The 20737-nt window shown below is 60.2% G+C and overlaps 1 protein-coding gene across 1 annotated transcript in view; it reads left to right on the top strand.

Moving 5' to 3' along the window:
- The window catches only part of TBCD (tubulin folding cofactor D), a 232762-nt gene that overhangs the window by 121795 nt on the left and 90230 nt on the right, over nt 1-20737 (top strand). Inside the window, exons 15-19 of the mRNA XM_073660419.1 lie at nt 694-850; nt 17940-17997; nt 19723-19752; nt 19968-20053; nt 20174-20254. Of these exons, the coding sequence (XP_073516520.1) occupies nt 694-850; nt 17940-17997; nt 19723-19752; nt 19968-20053; nt 20174-20254 (412 nt within the window). The remainder of the gene's footprint in view (nt 1-693; nt 851-17939; nt 17998-19722; nt 19753-19967; nt 20054-20173; nt 20255-20737) is intronic.

The following is a 20737-nucleotide window of genomic DNA, read 5'->3' as shown; positions in this document are numbered from 1 at the left end:
GGGGGAAAGCAACGTATGAAACGGGAAGGAAGGGAGCGGCGCAGCGCACGTGAAATGGGATGGGGGGACGGTGCGGCGTGTGTGAAACGGGATGGGGGGTACGGCGCGGTGCGCGCGTGTAACGTGAAGGAGGGGAGCAGCGCAGCGCTTAAAATGCACGATCAGTGCAGTGATGGCGCAGGCACACCAGCACTGTTCTGCAGACCGAGGCCGGACATAATGGCGGCGCTCACCTGCTGCTCTGGGTTTGTAGTGATTGTTGGGGTCTTTGCACCGGACCTCTCTCCCTTTGTAGTGATTGTTGGGGTCTCTGCACCGGAGGCCTTTCCCTTTGTAGTGATTGTTGGGGTCTCTGCACCGGACCCCTCTCCCTTTGTAGTGATTGTTGGGGTCTCTGCACCGGACCCCTCTCCCTTTGTAGTGATTGTTGGGGTCTCTGTACCGGATCCCTCTCCCTTTGTAGTGATTGTTGGGGTCTCTGTACCGGATCCCTCTCCCTTTGTAGTGATTGTTGGGGTCTCTGCACCGGACCCCTCTCCCTTTGTAGTGATTGTTGGGGTCTCTGCACCGGACCCCTCTCCCTTTGTAGTGATTATTGGGGTCTCGACACCGGACCCCTCGCCCATCTCTGCGCCTCTCTACGGGTCACTGTTTTTCACTGCTCACTGACCCCGGTTGTTGTTTCCCCCGCAGTCGTCCCCGTCATCCTGAAGGCCCTGGTGTATGACGAGAAGCGAGGCGCCTGCAGCGTGGGCTCCAACGTCCGGGACGCCGCCTGTTACGTCTGCTGGGCTTTCGCTCGCGCCTACGACCCCCTGGAAATGAAACCGTTCGTGAATCGCATCGCAAAGTAAGTGATCACCTTTTATCATCTGTTACCTGCTTCTGTGTCCCCATGACAAACCTACCTGCTCTTTGCTCTGGGTCACAGTTCTTGGTGATTTGAGTAGCCCCGTGGCCGGGGCTAAGGAGCCCCCCACGCAGAGACTCCATGATATGGCGGTGGCTCCTCGTGTTTGACATCCTCTTGCTTTATAGTCGGATTAGAGGCTGTGAATCACCGGCGAGGCTTAGAGGCCACACAGCGTCAGCCTTCCCGGGGGTGTGCCGCCACTCCCTGCACCGGGCTTTACTGTATGACATATACGGAGACGGCGGCACCGGAGGAGCCATATACGGAGACGGCGGCACCGGAGGAGTCCTATACGGAGACGGCGGCACCGGATTAGTCCTATACGGAGACGGCGGCGCCGGAGGAGTCATATACGGAGACAGCGGCGCCGGAGAAGCCATATACGGAGATGGCGGCACCAGAGGAGCCATTTATGGAGATGGCAGCACCGGAGGACCCATGGATGGAAATGGTGGCATAGGAGGACCCATGGACAGAGGCTGCAACACAGGAGGACCCATGAACGGAGATGGCATCACTGGAGGAGCCATATACGGAGACAGCGGCACCGGAGGAGCCATATACGGAGACAGCGGCACCGGAGGAGCCATATACGGAGACAGCGGCACCGGAGGAGCCATATACGGAGACAGCGGCACCGGAGGAGCCATATACGGAGACAGCGGCACCGGAGGAGCCATATACGGAGACAGCGGCACCGGAGGAGCCATATACGGAGACAGCGGCACCGGAGGAGCCATATACGGAGACAGCGGCACCGGAGGAGCCATATACGGAGACAGCGGCACCGGAGGAGCCATATACGGAGATAGCGGCACCTGAGGACCCATGGATGGAAATGGTGGCATAGGAGGACCCATGGACAGAGGCTGCAACACAGGAGGAGCCATGGACGGAGATGGGGAGAACCCATGGACGGAGACGGCGGCACCGGAGGAGCCATATACGGAGACAGCGGCACCGGAGGAGCCATATACGGAGACGGCGGCTCCGGAGGAGCCATATACGGAGATGGCGGCACCGGAGGAGCCATATACGGAGACGGTGTCACGGGATGACCCATGGACGGAGATGGCGTCACGGGATGACCCATGAACGGAGATGGCGTCATGGGAGGACCCATGGACGGAGATGGCGTCACGGGAGGACCCATGGACGGAGATGGCGTCACGGGAGGACCCATGGACGGAGACGGCGTCACGGGAGGACCCATGGACGGAGATGGCGTCACGGGAGGACCCATGGACGGAGATGGCGTCACAGGAGGACCCATGGACGGAGACGGCGTCACGGGAGGACCCATGGACGGAGACGGCGTCACATTTCATCTCAGTCAGAACTGCTTATCAAAAATGTGGGATGATCGGAGAGGTCAAAAGCCGCATATGGGGCGATCATCGGCCTCTGCATGGAAGCTCGGAGTCCCCGGTGGTTTTATCTCATAAATGAATATTACACCTGAGAATAAGAGACTGTAATGGATGGATGATAGGATCTGGGAATAGGACTGAGGTTACGACTAGGGATAGGGCGAGGGTACGGGAATAGGACTAGGTTTAGGGCTACAGTTTGGGAATTGGACTAGGGTTAATGTTAGGGTCCGAGAATTGGACTAGGGTTAGGGCTACGGTTCTGAAATTGGACAAGGGTTAGGGTCCGGGAATAGGACTAGGGTTAGGGTTAGGTTCTGGGAATAGGACTAAGGTTATGGTCTGAGAATTGAACTAGGGTTAGGGCTACGGTTTGGGAATTGGACTAGGGTTAGGGCTTGGATCCAATAATAGTACTAGGGTTAGGGCGAGGGTCTGAGAATAGGACTAGGGTTATGGTTCTGGTATTGGACTAGGGTTAGGGCTAGGGTCAAGGATTAGGGCTAGGGTCTGAGAATTTGAGAATTGAACTAGAGTTAGGGCTACGGTCCAGGAATTGGACTAGGGTTAGGGCTAGGATCCGAGAATAGGACTAGCGTTAGGGTGAGGGTCCGGGAATAGGACTAGGGTTAGGGCTAGGATCCGAGAATAGGACTAGCGTTAGGGTGAGGGTCCGGGAATAGGACTAGGGTTAACGTTCTGGTATTGGACTAGGGTTAGGGCTAGGGTCATGGAAGAGGACTAGGGTTAAGACTCGGGTCCGAGAATAGGGTTAGGGCTATGTTCCTGGAATAGGACTGAGGTTACGACTAGGGTTAGGGCTAGGGTCTGAGAATTGGACTAGGGATAGGGCTAGGGTCTGAGAATTGGACTAGGGTTAGGGCTAGGGTCTGGGAATTGGACTAGGGTTAGGGCTAGGCTCCAGGAATATGAGTGGGGTTAGGGTCCAGGCATTGGACTAGGGCTAAAGCTAGGGTCTGAGATTTGTACTAGGGTTTGGGAATAGGGCAACAGTCAAAGAATGGGGTAAGGGGTAGGGTACAGGAATAGGACAGGGGTCAGAGAATAGGACTAGGGTGAGGGTCCGGGAATAGGACTAGGGTTAAGACTCGGGTCCGAGAATAGGGTTAGGGTTAGGAATAGGACAGGGGTCAGAGAATAGGGCTAGGGTTAATATTGGAGTCCTGGAATAGTACTAGGGTTAGGGCTAGAGTCAATGGTTAGGGCTAGGCATAGGGCTAGATTTAGGAATCCATCTAGAGGAATTCAATAGTTGAAGCAAAATTTAAAACACAAAGAAATGTTGAATTTTAGCCAAAAAGAATAAAAAACAGAAGGTAAAAGTGTAAAAACATCAGTATTTCTTATGGGGATCATGGAGGTTTAACCCTGCGCTGGTCATAGGGGCTCTTCGATGGTTAGGGGCCGCTGAGTAGTTGCCCTGCCCCAGCGCTGGCTGCACCACTGATCACTATGATAGGGTTAGATACATGCTGTATCTCAGCAGACAGTGTCACACCTGCTGGGTGTCCTGTACACAGCTGAGGTGCTGGTGCAGTGTCTCGGCTCCCTGGAGCTGTACAGGACAGCCGCACATCCCTCCCCCCCATGCGCGTTCTGTGGCGGGTGTGGCGGCGTTCCTCCTTGCACTGTGAGATTAGACGCCGCGGGGCTCGTCCTACCGCTGGGAGATGTGGAGCCCAGAGCTACGGACTATGGCGGCACCTACAGCCACAGGCGAGGAAGCTGAGATAGGGGGCGCTGTAGGACAGGAGACTACAGTCTATTACTCCCTGTTATCAGCCATTTCAGGGGGCGATTGGGGGCAGGTCGTAGTCCGGGGCAGGTGGGGATGTTGGGGGGAGTAGTCGGTGAGGCTGATCCCGGCAGGCGGGGATGTTGGGGGGAGTAGTCGGTGAGGCTGATCCCGGCAGGCGGGGATGTTGGGGGGAGTAGTCGGTGAGGCTGATCCCGGCAGGCGGGGATGTTGGGGGGAGTAGTCGGTGAGGCTGATCCCGGCACGCGGGGATGTTGGGGGGAGTAGTCGGTGAGGCTGATCCCGGCAGGCGGGGATGTTGGGGGGAGTAGTCGGTGAGGCTGATCCCGGCAGGCGGGGATGTTGGGGGGAGTAATCGGTGAGGCTGATCTCAGCAGGCGGGGATGTTGGGGGGAGTAGTCGGTGAGGCTGATCCCAGCAGGCGGGGATGTTGGGGGGAGTAGTCGGTGCGGCTGATCCCGGCAGGCGGGGATGTTGGGGGGAGTAGTCGGTGAGGCTGATCCCGGCAGGCGGGGATGTTGGGGGGAGTAGTCGGTGAGGCTGATCCCGGCAGGCGGGGATGTTGGGGGGAGTAGTCGGTGAGGCTGATCCCGGCAGGCGGGGATGTTGGGGGGAGTAGTCGGTGAGGCTGATCCCGGCAGGCGGGGATGTTGGGGGGAGTAGTCGGTGAGGCTGATCCCGGCAGGCGGGGATGTTGGGGGGAGTAGTCGGTGAGGCTGATCCCGGCAGGCGGGGATGTTGGGGGGAGTAGTCGGTGAGGCTGATCCCGGCAGGCGGGGATGTTGGGGGGAGTAGTCGGTGAGGCTGATCCCGGCAGGCGGGGATGTTGGGGGGAGTAATCGGTGAGGCTGATCTCGGCAGGCGGGGATGTTGGGGGGAGTAGTCGGTGAGGCTGATCCCGGCAGGCGGGGATGTTGGGGGGAGTAGTCGGTGAGGCTGATCCCGGCAGGCGGGGATGTTGGGGGGAGTAGTCGGTGAGGCTGATCCCGGCAGGCGGGGATGTTGGGGGGAGTAGTCGGTGAGGCTGATCCCGGCAGGCGGGGATGTTGGGGGGAGTAGTCGGTGAGGCTGATCCCAGCAGGCGGGGATGTTGGGGGGAGTAGTCGGTGAGGCTGATCCCGGCAGGCGGGGATGTTGGGGGGAGTAGTCGGTGAGGCTGATCCCGGCAGGCGGGGATGTTGGGGGGAGTAGTCGGTGAGGCTGATCTCGGCAGGCGGGGATGTTGGGGGGAGTAGTCGGTGAGGCTGATCCCGGCAGGCGGGGATGTTGGGGGGAGTAGTCGGTGAGGCTGATCCCGGCAGGCGGGGATGTTGGGGGGAGTAGTCGGTGAGGCTGATCCCGGCAGGCGGGGATGTCGGGGGGAATAGTCGGTGAGGCTGATCCCGGCAGGCGGGGATGTTGGGAGGAGTAGTCGGTGCGGCTGATCCCGGCAGGCGGGGATGTCGGGAGGAGTAGTCGGTGCGGCTGATTCCGGCAGGCGGGGATGTCGGGGGGAGTAGTCGGTGAGGCTGATCCTGGCAGGCGGGGATGTTGGGAGGAGTAGTCGGTGCGGCTGATCCCGGCAGGCGTGGTGACGGAGGACAGGCCACGACTTGCCGTCCTCGGCTCCCGGAGTATCACAGAAACTCACACAACAAAAGCTCTGAAATCCCGTGTGATGGAGGAGGGACGGCGGCACAGCTCTCTGCTCCCGGGAAAGCTGGGTGACCAGCGCATGGCCGCCAGCACTGCATCGGGCGCTGATCCTCCACGGTCTCCATATTACAGGGGGCTGGCTGTGATTCCCCTACACTGGCAGACACCTGCCTGTCACCCAGCTTTCCAAGGCTCCTGAATGTCACACCTGCCTCTGTGCACAGTGCTCTGCCTCCTCTTCCATTACCCTTATTTATTCTAATTTACCTTTCAGAGACCTTAGAAAGCTGAGTACTAATACATTTGTATAAATGCTGCCATATTAACAATTACCTAACTTCCCCGGGATCCTGATTGGCAAATCTTCGATTGATGCCTGTCTCTACAGTGGGCAGATCTGCAAAGCTGGGCATCTGAGCCTCGTCTGCAGGGGTCTGGGAAAGCTGGGTGCCTGAGTCTCGTCTGCAGGGGTCAGGGAAAGCTGGGTGGCTGAAACTCGTCTGTAGGGGTCTGGGAAAGCTGGGTGTCTGAACCTTGTCTGCAGGGGTCTAGGAAAGCTGGGTGTGTGAACCTCGTCTGCAGGAACTGGGAAAGCTGGGTGTCGGAGCCTCGTCTGCAGGGGTCTGGGAAAGCTGGGTGTCTGAACCTCGCCTGCAGAGGTCTGGGAAAGCTGGGTGTCTGAGCCTCATCTGCAGGCGTCTGGGAAAGATGGGTGTCTGAGCCTCGTCTGCAGGGGTCCGGGAAAGCTGGGTGTCTGAACCTCGTCTGCAGGGGTCCGGGAAAGCTGGGTGTCTGAGCCTCGTCTGCAGGGGTCTGGGAAAGCTGAGTGTCTGAACCTCGTCTGTAGGGGTCTGGGAAAGCTGGGTGTCTGAACCTCGTCTGTAGCGGTCTGGGAAAGCTGGGTGTCTGAGCCTCGTCTGCAGGGGTCGGGGAAAGCTGGGTGTCTGAGCCTCGTCTGTAGGGGTCGGGGATAGCTGGGTATTTAAACCTCATATGCAGGAGTCTGGGAAGTCTGGGTGTCTGAACCTCGTCTGCAGGTGTCTGGGAAAGCTGGGTGTCGGAGCCTCGTCTGCAGGCGTCTGGGAAAGCTGAGTGTCTGAACCTCGTCTGCAGAGGTCTGGGAAAGCTGGGTGTCTGAGCCTCGTCTGCAGGGGTCTAGGAAAGCTGTGTGTCTATACCTTGTATGCAGGGGTCTGGGAAAGCTGGGTGTCTGAGCCTCGTCTGCATCCGTCTGGGAAAGCTGGGTGTCTGAGCCTCGTCTGCAGGGGTCGGGGAAAGCTGGGTGTCGGAGCCTCGTCTGCAGGGGTCTGGGAAAGCTGGGTGTCTGAACCTCGTCTGCAGAGGTCTGGGAAAGCTGAGTGTCTGAACCTCGTCTGCAGGCGTCTGGGAAAGCTGGGTGTCTATACCTTGTATTCAGGCGTCTGGGAAAGCTGGGTGTCTGAGCCTCGTCTGCAGGGGTCTAGGAAAGCTGTGTGTCTATACCTTGTATGCAGGGGTCTGGGAAAGCTGGGTGTCTGAGCCTCGTCTGCATCCGTCTGGGAAAGCTGGGTGTCTGAGCCTCGTCTGCAGGGGTCGGGGAAAGCTGGGTGTCGGAGCCTCGTCTGCAGGGGTCTGGGAAAGCTGGGTGTCTGAACCTCGTCTGCAGAGGTCTGGGAAAGCTGAGTGTCTGAACCTCGTCTGCAGGCGTCTGGGAAAGCTGGGTGTCTATACCTTGTATTCAGGCGTCTGGGAAAGCTGGGTGTCTGAACCTCGTCTGCAGGTGTCTGGGAAAGCTGGGTGTCGAAGCCTCGTCTGCAGGGGTCTGGGAAAGCTGGGTGTCTGAACCTCGTCTGCAGGTGTCTGGGAAAGCTGGGTGTCGAAGCCTCATCTGCAGGTGTCTGGGAAAGCTGGGTGTCGAAGCCTCGTCTGCAGGGGTCTGGGAAAGCTGAGTGTCTGAACCTCGTCTGCAGGCGTCTGGGAAAGCTGGGTGTCTAAACCTCGTATGCAGGCGTCTGGGAAAGCTGGGTGTCTGAGCCTCGTCTGCAGAGGTCTGGGAAAGCTGAGTGTCTATACCTTGTATGCAGGCGTCTGGGAAAGCTGGGTGTCTGAACCTCATCTGTAGGGGTCTGGGAAAGCTGGGTGTCTGAGCCTCGTCTGCAGGGGTCTGGGAAAGCTGGGTGTCTGAGCCTCGTCTGCATCCGTCTGGGAAAGCTGGGTGTCTGAGCCTCGTCTGCAGGGGTCTGGGAAAGCTGGGTGTGTGAACCTCGTCTGCAGGAACTGGGAAAGCTGTGTGTCTGAACCTCGTCTACAGAGGTCTGGGAAAGCTGGGTGTCTGAACCTCGTCTGCAGGCGTCTGGGAAAGCTGGGTGTCTGAACCTCGTCTGCAGGGGTCTGGGAAAGCTGGGTGTCTGAGCCTCGTCTGCAGGGGTCTGGGAAAGCTGGGTGTCCGAACCTCGTCTTCAGGGGTCTGGGAAAGCTGGGTGTCTGAACCTCGTCTGCAGGGGTCTGGGAAAGCTGGGGATCTGAGCCTCGTCTGCAGGGGTCGGGGAAAGCTGGGTATTTAAACCTCATATGCAGGAGTCTGGGAAAGCTGGGTGTGTGAACCTCTTCTGCAGGCGTCTGGGAAAGCTGGGTGTGTGAACCTCGTCTGCAGGAACTGGGAAAGCTGGGTGTCTGAACCTCATCTGCAGGGGTCTGGGAAAGCTGGGTATCTGAGCCTCGTCTGCAGCCATCTGGGAAAGCTGGGTGTGTGAGCCTCGTCTGCAGGGGTCTGGGAAAGCTGGGTGTCTGAGCCTCGTCTGCAGGGGTCTGGGAAGCTGGGTGTCTGAACCTCATCATCAGGGGTCTGGGAAAGCTGGGTGTCTGAACCTCATCTGCAGGGGTCTGGGAAAGCTGGGCATCTGAGCCTCGTCTGCAGGGGTCTGGGAAAGCTGGGTGTCTGAGCCTTATCTGCAGGCGTCTGGGAAAGCTGGGTGTCTGAACCTCGTCTGCAGGGGTCTGGCAAAGCTGGGTATCGTAATATTGCCTGCAGGGGTCTGGGAAAGCTGGCTGTCTGAACCTCGTCTGCAGGGGTATGGGAAAGCTGGGTGTCTGAGCCTCATCTGCAGGGGTCTGGGAAAGCTGGGTGTCTGAACCTCATCAGGGGTCTGGGAAAGCTGGGTGTCTGAGCCTCGTCTGCAGGGCCTGGGAAAGCTGGGTATCGTAATATTGCCTGCAGGGGTCTGGGAAAGCTGGGTGTCTGAACCTAGTCTGCAGGGGTCTGGGAAACCTGGGTGTCTGAACCTCGTCTGCACGCGTCTGGGAAAGCTGGGTGTCTGAGCCTCGTCTGCAGGGGTCTGGGAAAGCTGGGTGTCCGAACTTGGTCTGCAGGGGTCTGGGAAAGCTGGGTGTCTGAACTTCGTCTGCAGGGGTCTGGGAAAGCTGGGTGTCTGAACCTCGTCTGCAGGCGTCTAGGAAAGCTGGGTGTCTGAACCTCGTCTGCAGGCGTCTAGGAAAGCTGGGTGTCTGAACCTCATCTGCAGGCGTCCGGGAAAGCTGGGTGTCTGAACCTTGACTGCAGGGGTCTGGGAAAGCTGGGTGTCTGAACCTCGTCTTCAGGGGTCTAGGAAAGCTGAGTGTCTATACCTTGTATGCAAGGGTCTGGGAAAGTTGGGTATCTGAGCCTCTTCTGCAGGGGTCTAAGAAAGCTGGGTATCGTAATATTGCCTGCAGGAGTGTGGGAAAGCTGGGTGTCTGAACCTCGTCTGCAGGGGTATGTGAAAGCTGGGTGTTTGAGCCTCGTCTGCAGGGGTCTGGGAAAGCTGGGTGTCTGAACCTCATCAGGGGTCTGGGAAAGCTGGGTGTCTGAGCCTCGTCTGCAGGGGTCTGGGAAAGCTGGGTGTCTGAGCCTCGTCTGCAGGGGTCTGGCAAAGCTGGGTGTCTGAGCCTCGTCTGCAAGGGTCTGGGAAAGCTGGGTGTCTGAGCCTCGTCTGCAGCCGTCTGGGAAATCTGGGTGTCCGAACCTCGTCGTCAGGGGTCTGGGAAAGCTGGGTGTCTGAACCTCGTCTGCAGGGGTCTGGGAAAGCTGGGTGTCTGAGCCTCGTCTGCAGGGGTCTGGGAAAGCTGGGTGTCTGAGCCTCGTCTGCAGGGGTCTGGGAAAGCTGGGTGTCTGAGCCTCGTCTGCAGGGGTCTGGGAAAGCTGGGTGTCTGAGCCTCGTCTGCAGCCGTCTGGGAAAGCTGGGTGTCTGAGCCTCGTTTGCAGGAGTCTGGGAAGCTGGGTGTCCGAACCTCGTCATCAGGGGTCTGGGAAAGCTGGGTGTCTGAACCTCATCAGCAGGGGTCTGGGAAAGCTGGGCATCTGAGCCTCGTCTGCAGGGTTCTGGGAAAGCTGGGTGTGTGAGCCTCATCTGCAGGTGTCTGGGAAAGCTGGGTATCTGAGCCTCGTCTGCAGGGGTCTGGGAAAGCTGGGTGTCTGAACCTCATCTGCAGGGGTCTGGGAAAGCTGGGTGCCTGAGCCTCGTCTGCAGGGGTCTGGGAAAGCTGTGTGTCTGAGCCTCGTCTGCAGGGGTCTGGGAAGCTGGGTGTCCGAACCTCGTCATCAGGGGTCTGGGAAAGCTGGGTGTCTGAACCTCGTCTGCAGGGCCTGGGAAAGCTGGGTGTCTGAATCTGATCAGGGGTCTGGGAAAGCTGGGTGTCTGAGCCTCGTCTGCAGGAACTGGGAAAGCTGGGTGTCTGAACCTCATCTGCAGGGGTCTGGGAAAGCTGGGCATCTGAGCCTCGTCTGCAGGGGTCTGGGAAAGCTGGGTGTCTGAACCTGATCTGCAGGCGTCTAGTAAAGCTGGGTGTCTGAACCTCATCTGCAGGCGTCCGGGAAAGCTGGGTGTCTGAATCTGATCAGGGGTCTGGGAAAGCTGGGTGTCTGAGCCTCGTCTGCAGGAACTGGGAAAGCTGGGTGTCTGAGCCTCGTCTGCAGGGGTCTGGGAAAGCTGGGTGTCTGAACCTCGTCTGCAGGTGTCTGAACTTCGTCTGCAGGGGTCTGGGAAAGCTGGATGTCTGAACCTTGTCTTCAGAGGTCTGGGAAAACTGGGTGTCTGAGCCTCGTCTGCAGGGGTCTGGGAAAGCTGGGTGTCTGAGCCTCGTCTGCAGGGGCTGGGAAAGCTGGGTATCGTAATATTGCCTGCAGGGGTCTGGGAAAGCTAGGTGTCTGAACCTAGTCTGCACGCGTCTGGGAAAGCTGGGTGTCTGAGCCTCGTCTGCAGGGGTCTGGGAAAGCTGGGTGTCCGAACTTCGTCTGCAGGCGTCTGGGAAAGCTGGGTGTCTGAACTTCGTCTGCAGGGGTCTGGGAAAGCTGGGTGCCTGAACTTCGTCTGCAGGGGTCTGGGAAAGCTGGGTGTCTGAACTTCGTCTGCAGTTGTCTGGGAAAGCTGGGTGTCTGAACCTCGTCTGCAGGCGTCTAGGAAAGCTGGGTGTCTGAACCTCGTCTGCAGGCGTCTAGGAAAGCTGGGTGTCTGAACCTCATCTGCAGGCGTCCGGGAAAGCTGGGTGTCTGAACCTTGACTGCAGGGGTCTAGGAAAGCTGGGTGTCTGAACCTCGTCTTCAGGGGTCTAGGAAAGCTGAGTGTCTATACCTTGTATGCAGGGGTCTGGGAAAGTTGGGTATCTGAGCCTCTTCTGCAGGGGTCTGAGAAAGCTGGGTATCGTAATATTGCCTGCAGGAGTGTGGGAAAGCTGGGTGTCTGAACCTCGTCTGCAGGGGTCTGGGAAAGCTGGGTGTCTGAACCTCATCAGGGGTCTGGGAAAGCTGGGTGTCTGAGCCTCGTCTGCAGGGGTCTGGGAAAGCTGGGTGTCTGAGCCTCGTCTGCAGGGGTCTGGGAAAGCTGGGTGTCTGAGCCTCGTCTGCAGGGGTCTGGCAAAGCTGGGTGTCTGAACCTCGTCTGCAAGGGTCTGGGAAAGCTGGGTGTCTGAGCCTCGTCTGCAGCCGTCTGGGAAATCTGGGTGTCCGAACCTCGTCGTTAGGGGTCTGGGAAAGCTGGGTGTCTGAGCCTCGTCTGCAGGGGTCTGGGAAAGCTGGGTGTCTGAGCCTCGTCTGCAGGGGTCTGGGAAGCTGGGTGTCCGAACCTCGTCATCAGGGGTCTGGGAAAGCTGGGTGTCTGAGCCTCGTCTGCAGGGGTCTGGGAAAGCTGGGTGTCTGAACCTGATCTGCAGGCGTCTAGTAAAGCTGGGTGTCTGAACCTCATCTGCAGGCGTCCGGGAAAGCTGGGTGTCTGAGCCTCGTCTGCAGGGGCTGGGAAAGCTGGGTATCGTAATATTACCTGCAGGGGTCTGGGAAAGCTGGGTGTCTGAACCTAGTCTGTACGCGTCTGGGAAAGCTGGGTGTCTGAGCCTCGTCTGCAGGAACTGGGAAAGCTGGGTGTCTGAGCCTCGTCTGCAGGGGTCTGGGAAAGCTGGGTGTCTGAACCTCGTCTGCAGGTGTCTGAACTTCGTCTGCAGGGGTCTGGGAAAGCTGGATGTCTGAACCTTGTCTTCAGAGGTCTGGGAAAACTGGGTGTCTGAGCCTCGTCTGCAGGGGTCTGGGAAAGCTGGGTGTCTGAGCCTCGTCTGCAGGGGCTGGGAAAGCTGGGTATCGTAATATTGCCTGCAGGGGTCTGGGAAAGCTAGGTGTCTGAACCTAGTCTGCACGCGTCTGGGAAAGCTGGGTGTCTGAGCCTCGTCTGCAGGGGTCTGGGAAAGCTGGGTGTCCGAACTTCGTCTGCAGGCGTCTGGGAAAGCTGGGTGTCTGAACTTCGTCTGCAGGGGTCTGGGAAAGCTGGGTGCCTGAACTTCGTCTGCAGGGGTCTGGGAAAGCTGGGTGTCTGAACTTCGTCTGCAGTTGTCTGGGAAAGCTGGGTGTCTGAACCTCGTCTGCAGGCGTCTAGGAAAGCTGGGTGTCTGAACCTCGTCTGCAGGCGTCTAGGAAAGCTGGGTGTCTGAACCTCATCTGCAGGCGTCCGGGAAAGCTGGGTGTCTGAACCTTGACTGCAGGGGTCTAGGAAAGCTGGGTGTCTGAACCTCGTCTTCAGGGGTCTAGGAAAGCTGAGTGTCTATACCTTGTATGCAGGGGTCTGGGAAAGTTGGGTATCTGAGCCTCTTCTGCAGGGGTCTGAGAAAGCTGGGTATCGTAATATTGCCTGCAGGAGTGTGGGAAAGCTGGGTGTCTGAACCTCGTCTGCAGGGGTCTGGGAAAGCTGGGTGTCTGAACCTCATTAGGGGTCTGGGAAAGCTGGGTGTCTGAGCCTCGTCTGCAGGGGTCTGGGAAAGCTGGGTGTCTGAGCCTCGTCTGCAGGGGTCTGGGAAAGCTGGGTGTCTGAGCCTCGTCTGCAGGGGTCTGGCAAAGCTGGGTGTCTGAACCTCGTCTGCAAGGGTCTGGGAAAGCTGGGTGTCTGAGCCTCGTCTGCAGCCGTCTGGGAAATCTGGGTGTCCGAACCTCGTCGTTAGGGGTCTGGGAAAGCTGGGTGTCTGAGCCTCGTCTGCAGGGGTCTGGGAAAGCTGGGTGTCTGAGCCTCGTCTGCAGGGGTCTGGGAAGCTGGGTGTCCGAACCTCGTCATCAGGGGTCTGGGAAAGCTGGGTGTCTGAGCCTCGTCTGCAGGTGTCTGGGAAAGCTGGGTGTCTGAGCCTCGTCTGCAGGGGCTGGGAAAGCTGGGTATCGTAATATTACCTGCAGGGGTCTGGGAAAGCTGGGTGTCTGAACCTAGTCTGTACGCGTCTGGGAAAGCTGGGTGTCTGAGCCTCGTCTGCAGGGGTCTGGGAAAGCTGGGTGTCCGAACTTCGTCTGCAGGGGTCTGGGAAAGCTGGGTGTCTGAACTTCGTCTGCAGGGGTCTGGGAAAGCTGGGTGTCTGAACTTCGTCTGCAGGGGTCTGGGAAAGCTGGGTGTCTGAACTTCGTCTGCAGGGGTCTGGGAAAGCTGGGTGTCTGAACCTCGTCTGCAGGCGTCTAGGAAAGCTGGGTGTCTGAACCTCGTCTGCAGGCGTCTAGGAAAGCTGGGTGTCTGAACCTCATCTGCAGGCGTCCGGGAAAGCTGGGTGTCTGAACCTTGACTGCAGGGGTCTAGGAAAGCTGGGTGTCTGAACCTCGTCTTCAGGGGTCTAGGAAAGCTGAGTGTCTATACCTTGTATGCAGGGGTCTGGGAAAGTTGGGTATCTGAGCCTCTTCTGCAGGGGTCTGAGAAAGCTGGGTATCGTAATATTGCCTGCAGGAGTGTGGGAAAGCTGGGTGTCTGAACCTCGTCTGCAGGGGTATGGGAAAGCTGGGTGTTTGAGCCTCGTCTGCAGGGGTCTGGGAAAGCTGGGTGTCTGAACCTCATCAGGGGTCTGGGAAAGCTGGGTGTCTGAGCCTCGTCTGCAAGGGTCTGGGAAAGCTGGGTGTCTGAGCCTCGTCTGCAGGGGTCTGGGAAAGCTGGGTGTCTGAGCCTCGTCTGCAGGGGTCTGGGAAAGCTGGGTGTCTGAGCCTCGTCTGCAGGGGTCTGGCAAAGCTGGGTGTCTGAGCCTCGTCTGCAGCCGTCTGGGAAATCTGGGTGTCCGAACCTCGTCGTCAGGGGTCTGGGAAAGCTGGGTGTCTGAGCCTCGTCTGCAAGGGTCTGGGAAAGCTGGGTGACTGAGCCTCGTCTGCAGCCGTCTGGGAAATCTGGGTGTCCGAACCTCATCATCAGGGGTCTGGAAAGCTGGGTGTCTGAACCTCGTCTGCAGGGGTCTGGGAAAGCTGGGTGTCTGAATCTCATCAGGGGTCTGGGAAAGCTGGGTGTCTGAGCCTCGTCTGCAGGAACTGGGAAAGCTGGGTGTCTGAACCTCATCTGCAGGGGTCTGGGAAAGCTGGGCATCTGAGCCTCGTCTGCAGGGGTCTGGGAAAGCTGGGTGTCTGAGCCTCGTCATCAGGAGTCTGGGAAAGCTGGGTGTCTGAACCTCGTCTGCAGGGGTCTGGGAAAGCTGGGTGTCTGAACCTCATCTGCAGGCGTCCGGGAAAGCTGGGTGTCTGAGCCTCGTCTGCAGGGGTCTGGGAAAGCTGGGTGTCTGAACCTCGTCTGCAGGCGTCTGGGAAAGCTGGGTGTCTGAACCTCATCTGCAGGCGTCCGGGAAAGCTGGGTGTCTGAGCCTCGTCTGCAGGGGTCTGGGAAAGCTGGGTGTCTGAACCTCGTCTGCAGGCGTCTGGGAAAGCTGAGTGTCTGAACCTCGTCTTCAGAGATCTGGGAAAACTGGGTGTCTGAGCCTCGTCTGCAGGGGTCTGGGAAAGCTGGGGATCTGAGCCTCGTCTGCAGGGGTCTGGGAAAGCTGGATGTCTGAACCTCGTCTTCAGAGATCTGGGAAAACTGGGTGTCTGAGCCTCGTCTGCAGGGGTCTGGGAAAGCTGGGGATCTGAGCCTCGTCTGCAGGGGTCTGGGAAAGCTGGGTGTCTGAGCCTCGTCTGCAGGGGTCTGGGAAAGCTGGGTGTCTGAACCTCGTCTGCAGACGTCTGGGAAAGCTGGGTGTCTGAACTTCATGTGCAGGGGTCTGGGAAAGCTGGATGTCTGAACCTCGTCTTCAGAGATCTGGGAAAACTGGGTGTCTGAGCCTCGTCTGCAGGGGTCTGTGAAAGCTGGGGATCTAAGCCTTGTCTGCAGGGGTCTGGGAAAGCTGGGTATCTGAACCTCGTCTGCAGTGGTATGGGAAAGCTGGGTGTCTGAGCCTCGTCTGCAGGGCCTGGGAAAGCTGGGTGTCTGAATCTCATCAGGGGTCTGGGAAATCTGGGTGTCTGAGCCTCGTCTGCAGGGCCTGGGAAAGCTGGGTGTCTGAACCTCGTCTGCAGGGGTCTGGGAAAGCTGGGTGTCTGAACTTCGTCTGCAGGGGTCTGGGAAAGCTGGGTGTCTCAACCTCGTCTTTAGGGGTCTGGGAAAGCTGGGTGTCTGAACCTCATCTGCAGGGGTCTGTTAAAGCTGGGTGTCTGAACTTCGTCTGCAGGGGTCTGGGAAAGCTGGGTGTCTCAACATCATCTTCAGGGGTCTGGGAAAGCTGGGTGTCTGAACCTCGTCTTCAGGGGTCTGGGAAAGCTGGGTGTCTGGACCTTGTCTTCAGGGGTCTGGGAAAGCTGGGTGTCTGAACCTCGTCTGCAGGCCCTGGGAAAGCTGGGTGTCTGAACCTCACCAGGGGTCTGGGAAAGCTGGGTGTCTGAGCCTCGTCTGCAGGGCCTGGGAAAGCTGGGTGTCTGAACCTCACCAGGGGTCTGGGAAAGCTGGGTGTCTGAACCTCGTCTGCAGGGGTGTGGGAAAGCTGGGTGTCTGAACTTCGTCTGCAGGGGTCTGGGAAAGCTGGGTGTCTCAACCTCGTCTGCAGGGGTCTGGGAAAGCTGGGGATCTGAGCCTCGTCTGCAGGGGTCTGGGAAAGTTGGGTATCTGAACCTCGTCTACAGGGGTCTGGGAAAGCTGGGTGTCTGAGCTTCGTCTGCAGGGCCTGGGAAAGCTGGGTGTCTGAACCTCGTCTGCAGGGGACTGAGAAAGCTGGGTGTCTGAACTTCATCTGCAGGGGTCTGGGAAAGCTGGGTGTCTCAACCTCGTCTTCAAGGGTCTGGGAAAGCTGGGTGTCTGAACCTCGTCTGCAGGGGTCTGGGAAAGCTGGGTGTCTGAACTTCGTCTGCAGGGGTCTGGGAAAGCTGGATGTCTGAACCTCGTCTTCAGAGCTCTGGGAAAGCTGGGTGTCTGAGCCTCGTCTGCAGGGGTCTGGGAAAGCTTGGGATCTAAGCCTCGTCTGCAGGGGTATGGGAAAGCTGGGTGTCTGAGCCTCGTCTGCAGGGCCTGGGAAAGCTGGGTGTCTGAACCTCATCAGGGGTCTGGGAAAGCTGGGTGTCTGAACCTCGTCTGCAGGGGTATGGGAAAGCTGGGTGTCTGAGCCTCGTCTGCAGGGGTCTGGGAAAGCTTGGGATCTAAGCCTCGTCTGCAGGGGTCTGGGAAAGCTGGGTGTCTGAACCTCGTCTGCTGGGGTGTGGGAAAGCTGGGTGTCTGAACTTCGTCTGCAGGGGTCTGGGAAAGCTGGGTGTCTCAACCTCGTCTGCAGGGGTCTGGGAAAGTTGGGGATCTGAGCCTCGTCTGCAGGGGTCTGGGAAAGCTGGGTATCTAAACCTCATCTGCAGGGGTATGGGAAAGCTGGGTGTCTGAGCCTCGTCTGCAGGGCCTGGGAAAGCTGGGTGTCTGAACCTCATCAGGGGTCTGGGAAAGCTGGGTGTCTGAGCCTCGTCTGCAGGGCCTGGGAAAGCTGGGTGTCTGAACCTCGTCTGCAGGGGTGTGGGAAAGCTGGGTGTCTGAACCTCGTCTGCAGGGGTCTGGGAAAGCTGGGTGTCTGAGCCTCGTCTGCAGGGGTGTGGGAAAGCTTGGGATCTAAGCCTCGTCTGCAGGGGTCTGGGAAAGCTTGGGATCTAAGCCTCGTCTGCAGGGGTCTGGGAAAGATGGGTATCTGAACCTCGTCTGCAGAGCTCTGGGAAAGCTGGGTGTCTGAGCCTCGTCTGCAGGGCCTGGGAAAGCTGGGTGTCTGAACCTCATCAGGGGTCTGGGAAAGCTGGGTGTCTGAGCCTCGTCTGCAGGGCCTGGGAAAGCTGGGTGTCTGAACCTCGTCTGCAGGGGTGTGGGAAAGCTGGGTGTCTCAACCTCGTCTGCAGGGGTCTGGGAAAGCTGGGTGTCTGAACTTCGTCTGCAGGGGTCTGGGAAAGCTGGGGATCTGAGCCTCGTCTGCAGGGGTCTGGGAAAGCTAGGTATCTGAACCTCGTCTGCAGTGGTATGGGAAAGCTGGGTGTCTGAGCCTAGCCTGCAGGGCCTGGGAAAGCTGGGTGTCTGAATCTCATCAGGGGTCTGGGAAAGCTGGGTGTCTGAATCTCATCAGGGGTCTGGGAAAGCTGGGTGTCTCAACCTCGTCTGCAGGGGTCTGGGAAAGCTGGGTGTCTCAACCTCGTCTGCAGGGGTCTGGGAAAGCTGGGTGTCTCAACCTCGTCTGCAGGGGTCTGGGAAAGCTGGGTGTCTGAACTTCGTCTGCAGGGGTCTGGGAAAGCTGGGTGTTTGAACCTCGTCTTCAGGGGTCTGGGAAAGCTGGGTATCTGAACCTCGTCTTCAGGGGTCTGGGAAAGCTGGATGATGCTCAGTAGTGGCCACTGTATGGATGACTTGGCCAGTTGTGTGATTGGTGACGGGAACATCCGGGATCTGCTGTTCCCCTTGTATATTGATAACCCCCATCATTGTGCAGAACCGACTACATCCCCATCATTTATATTCACCTTTTCCCCTTTGTCTTGCAGTGCGCTGATCATCGCCGCCATCTTTGATCGGGACGTGAACTGCAGACGAGCCGCCTCGGTAAGTGTCCCCCCAGCAAGAAGCCACTCACTGACCGCAGGCCGCCCCTCCCTGACCGCAGGCCGCCACTCACTGACCGCAGGCCACCCCTCACTGACCGCAGGCCACCCCTCACTGACCGCAGGCCGCCCCTCACTGACCGCAGGCCGCCCCTCCCTGACCGCAGGCCGCCCCTCCCTGACCGCAGGCCGCCCCTCCCTGACCGCAGGCCGCCCCTCCCTGACCGCAGGCCGCCCCTCCCTGACCGCAGGCCGCCCCACACTGACCGCAGGCCGCCCCACACTGACCGCAAGCCACCACTCCTTGACCGCAGGCCGCCCCACACTGACCGCAGTCCGCCCCTCCCTGACCGCAGTCCGCCCCTCCCTGACCGCAGGCCGCCCCTCCCTGACCGCAGGCCGCCCCTCCCTGACCGCAGGCCGCCCCACACTGACCGCAGGCCGCCCCACACTGACCGCAAGCCGTCCCACACTGACCGCAAGCCACCACTCCTTGACCGCAGGCCGCCCCACACTGACCGCAGGCCGCCCCACACTGACCGCAGGCCGCCCCACACTGACCGCAAGCCACCACTCCTTGACCGCAGGCCGCCCCACACTGACCGCAGGCCGCCCCACACTGACCGCAGGCCGCCCCCTCCCTGACCGCAGGCCGCCCCTCCCTGACCGCAGTCCGCCCCTCCCTGACCGCAGTCCGCCCCTCCCTGACCGCAGTCCGCCCCTCCCTGACCGCAGTCCGCCCCTCCCTGACCGCAGGCCGCCCCTCCCTGACCGCAGGCCGCCCTTCACTAACCACAGGCCGCCCCTCCCTGACCGCAGGCCGCCCCTCCCTGACCGCAGGCCGCCGCTCCCTGACCGCAGTCCGCCCCTCACTGACCGCAGGCCGCCCCTCACTGACCGCAGGCCGCCCCTCCCTGACCGCAGGCCGCCCTTTACTGACCGCAGGCCGCTCCTCCCTGACCGCAGGCCGCCCTTCACTGATCGCAGGCCGCCCCTCCCTGACCGCAGGCCGCCCTTCACTGATCGCAAGCCGCCCCTCCCTGACCGCAGGCCGCCCCTCCCTGACCGCAGGCCGCCCCTCCCTGACCGCAGGCCGCCCCTCCCTGACCGCAGGCCGCCCCTCACTGACCGCAGGCCGCCCCACACTGACCGCAGGCCGCCCCTCCCTGACCGCAGGCCGCCCCTCCCTGACCGCAGGCCGCCCCTCCCTGACCGCAGGCCGCCCCTCCCTGACCGCAGGCCTCCCCTCCCTGACCGCAGGCCGCCCCTCCCTGACCGCAGGCCGCCCCTCCCTGACCGCAGGCCGCCCCTCCCTGACCGCAGGCCGCCCTTTACTGACCGCAGGCCGCTCCTCCCTGACCGCAGGCCGCCTTTCACTGATCGCAAGCCGCCCCTCCCTGACCGCAGGCCGCCCTTCACTGATCGCAGGCCGCCCCTCCCTGACCGCAGGCCGCCCCTCCCTGACCGCAGGCCGCCCCTCCCTGACCGCAGGCCGCCCCTCCCTGACCGCAGGCCGCCCCTCCCTGACCGCAGGCCTCCCCTCCCTGACCGCAGGCCGCCCCACACTGACCGCAGGCCGCCCCTCCCTGACCGCAGGCCGCCCCTCCCTGACCGCAGGCTGGTGCAGGTGATCCCATGCAGAGGATTGTCGTCGGTGGCCCCCGCTGTGGCCGGTTGGGGGGGCTTCGTCCTCTCGGTGTCTCACCTCTCTGTTTGTCCTCCGCAGGCCGCCTTCCAGGAGAACGTGGGGCGACAGGTAGGGTCACTCATGGCCATCACTATTAACCCCCGGTGTGCCCGGCTCTCCACCACCCCCATCATAATGTGCTCATCCTGAGCCCGCTGATTCACCAGAACTGTATCACTGTCTGTACAGCCTTTCGGGGGGTGCGGAGAGCTGGGTGACAGTGGGGGCCGCACCCAGCATGGCGGGGGGCACCGCTGACTGATCTCTTGTCTCTCCCCCCACAGGGGACGTTCCCGCACGGCATCGACATCCTCACAACCGCCGACTACTTTGCTGTTGGAAATCGGGCAAACTGCTTCCTAACCATCAGGTGAGAGTGCGGTGGGATTTCCGGATTATCACCTGATTGTTCTGAGACTCGGGGTTGTGTGCCCCCGATCTTCCGGTGTATCGGATGCCGGACTAACAGACTTTGTGCTCCTGTCTGCAGTGTGTTCGTGGCCGGGTTCCCGGAGTACACCACCTCCATGATCGATCACCTGGTGGAGCTGAAGATCAGTCACTGGGACCCGTAAGTGGTTTAATAATCCGCCATAATTGGTGTCCGTGTCTCCGTCCAGTGCTGGATTATTGGACTTGTGCTGACCTAGATTCCCTCTGTGGAGGCAGCGGTGCAGCGCGGCCCCCGGCGTGTGCCGACAGGTCGTCCTGTTTATTGTGACAACTCGCTGCCCCCGGGGGATCCTCCGCCGCTCAGGTCTCCAAACAGATCCATCCAGCGGCTGCGAGATCCCGGCCCTGTGTTATGTGCACACACTGACTGTTTACAGTAACTCAGAGCCGGCGGGGGCACATCCACCCGGGACGGTCAGATCCAGCGGGGGCACATCCACCCGGGACGGTCAGATCCAGCGGAGGCACATCCACCCGGGACGGTCAGAGCCGGCGGGGGCACATCCACCCGGGACGGTCAGATCCAGCGGTGGCACATCCACCCGGGACGGTCAGAGCCGGCGGGGGCACATCCACCCGGGACGGTCAGATCCAGCGGGGG

The sequence above is a fragment of the Phyllobates terribilis genome, unplaced genomic scaffold, assembly GCF_046119375.1.
Source record: "Phyllobates terribilis strain yellow unplaced genomic scaffold, ASM4611937v1 Scaffold_25__1_contigs__length_18738178, whole genome shotgun sequence".
Lineage (NCBI taxonomy): Eukaryota > Metazoa > Chordata > Amphibia > Anura > Dendrobatidae > Phyllobates > Phyllobates terribilis.
The sequence above is the reverse complement of the archived record's forward strand: the minus strand, read 5'-3'. Positions and strand labels throughout refer to the sequence as shown.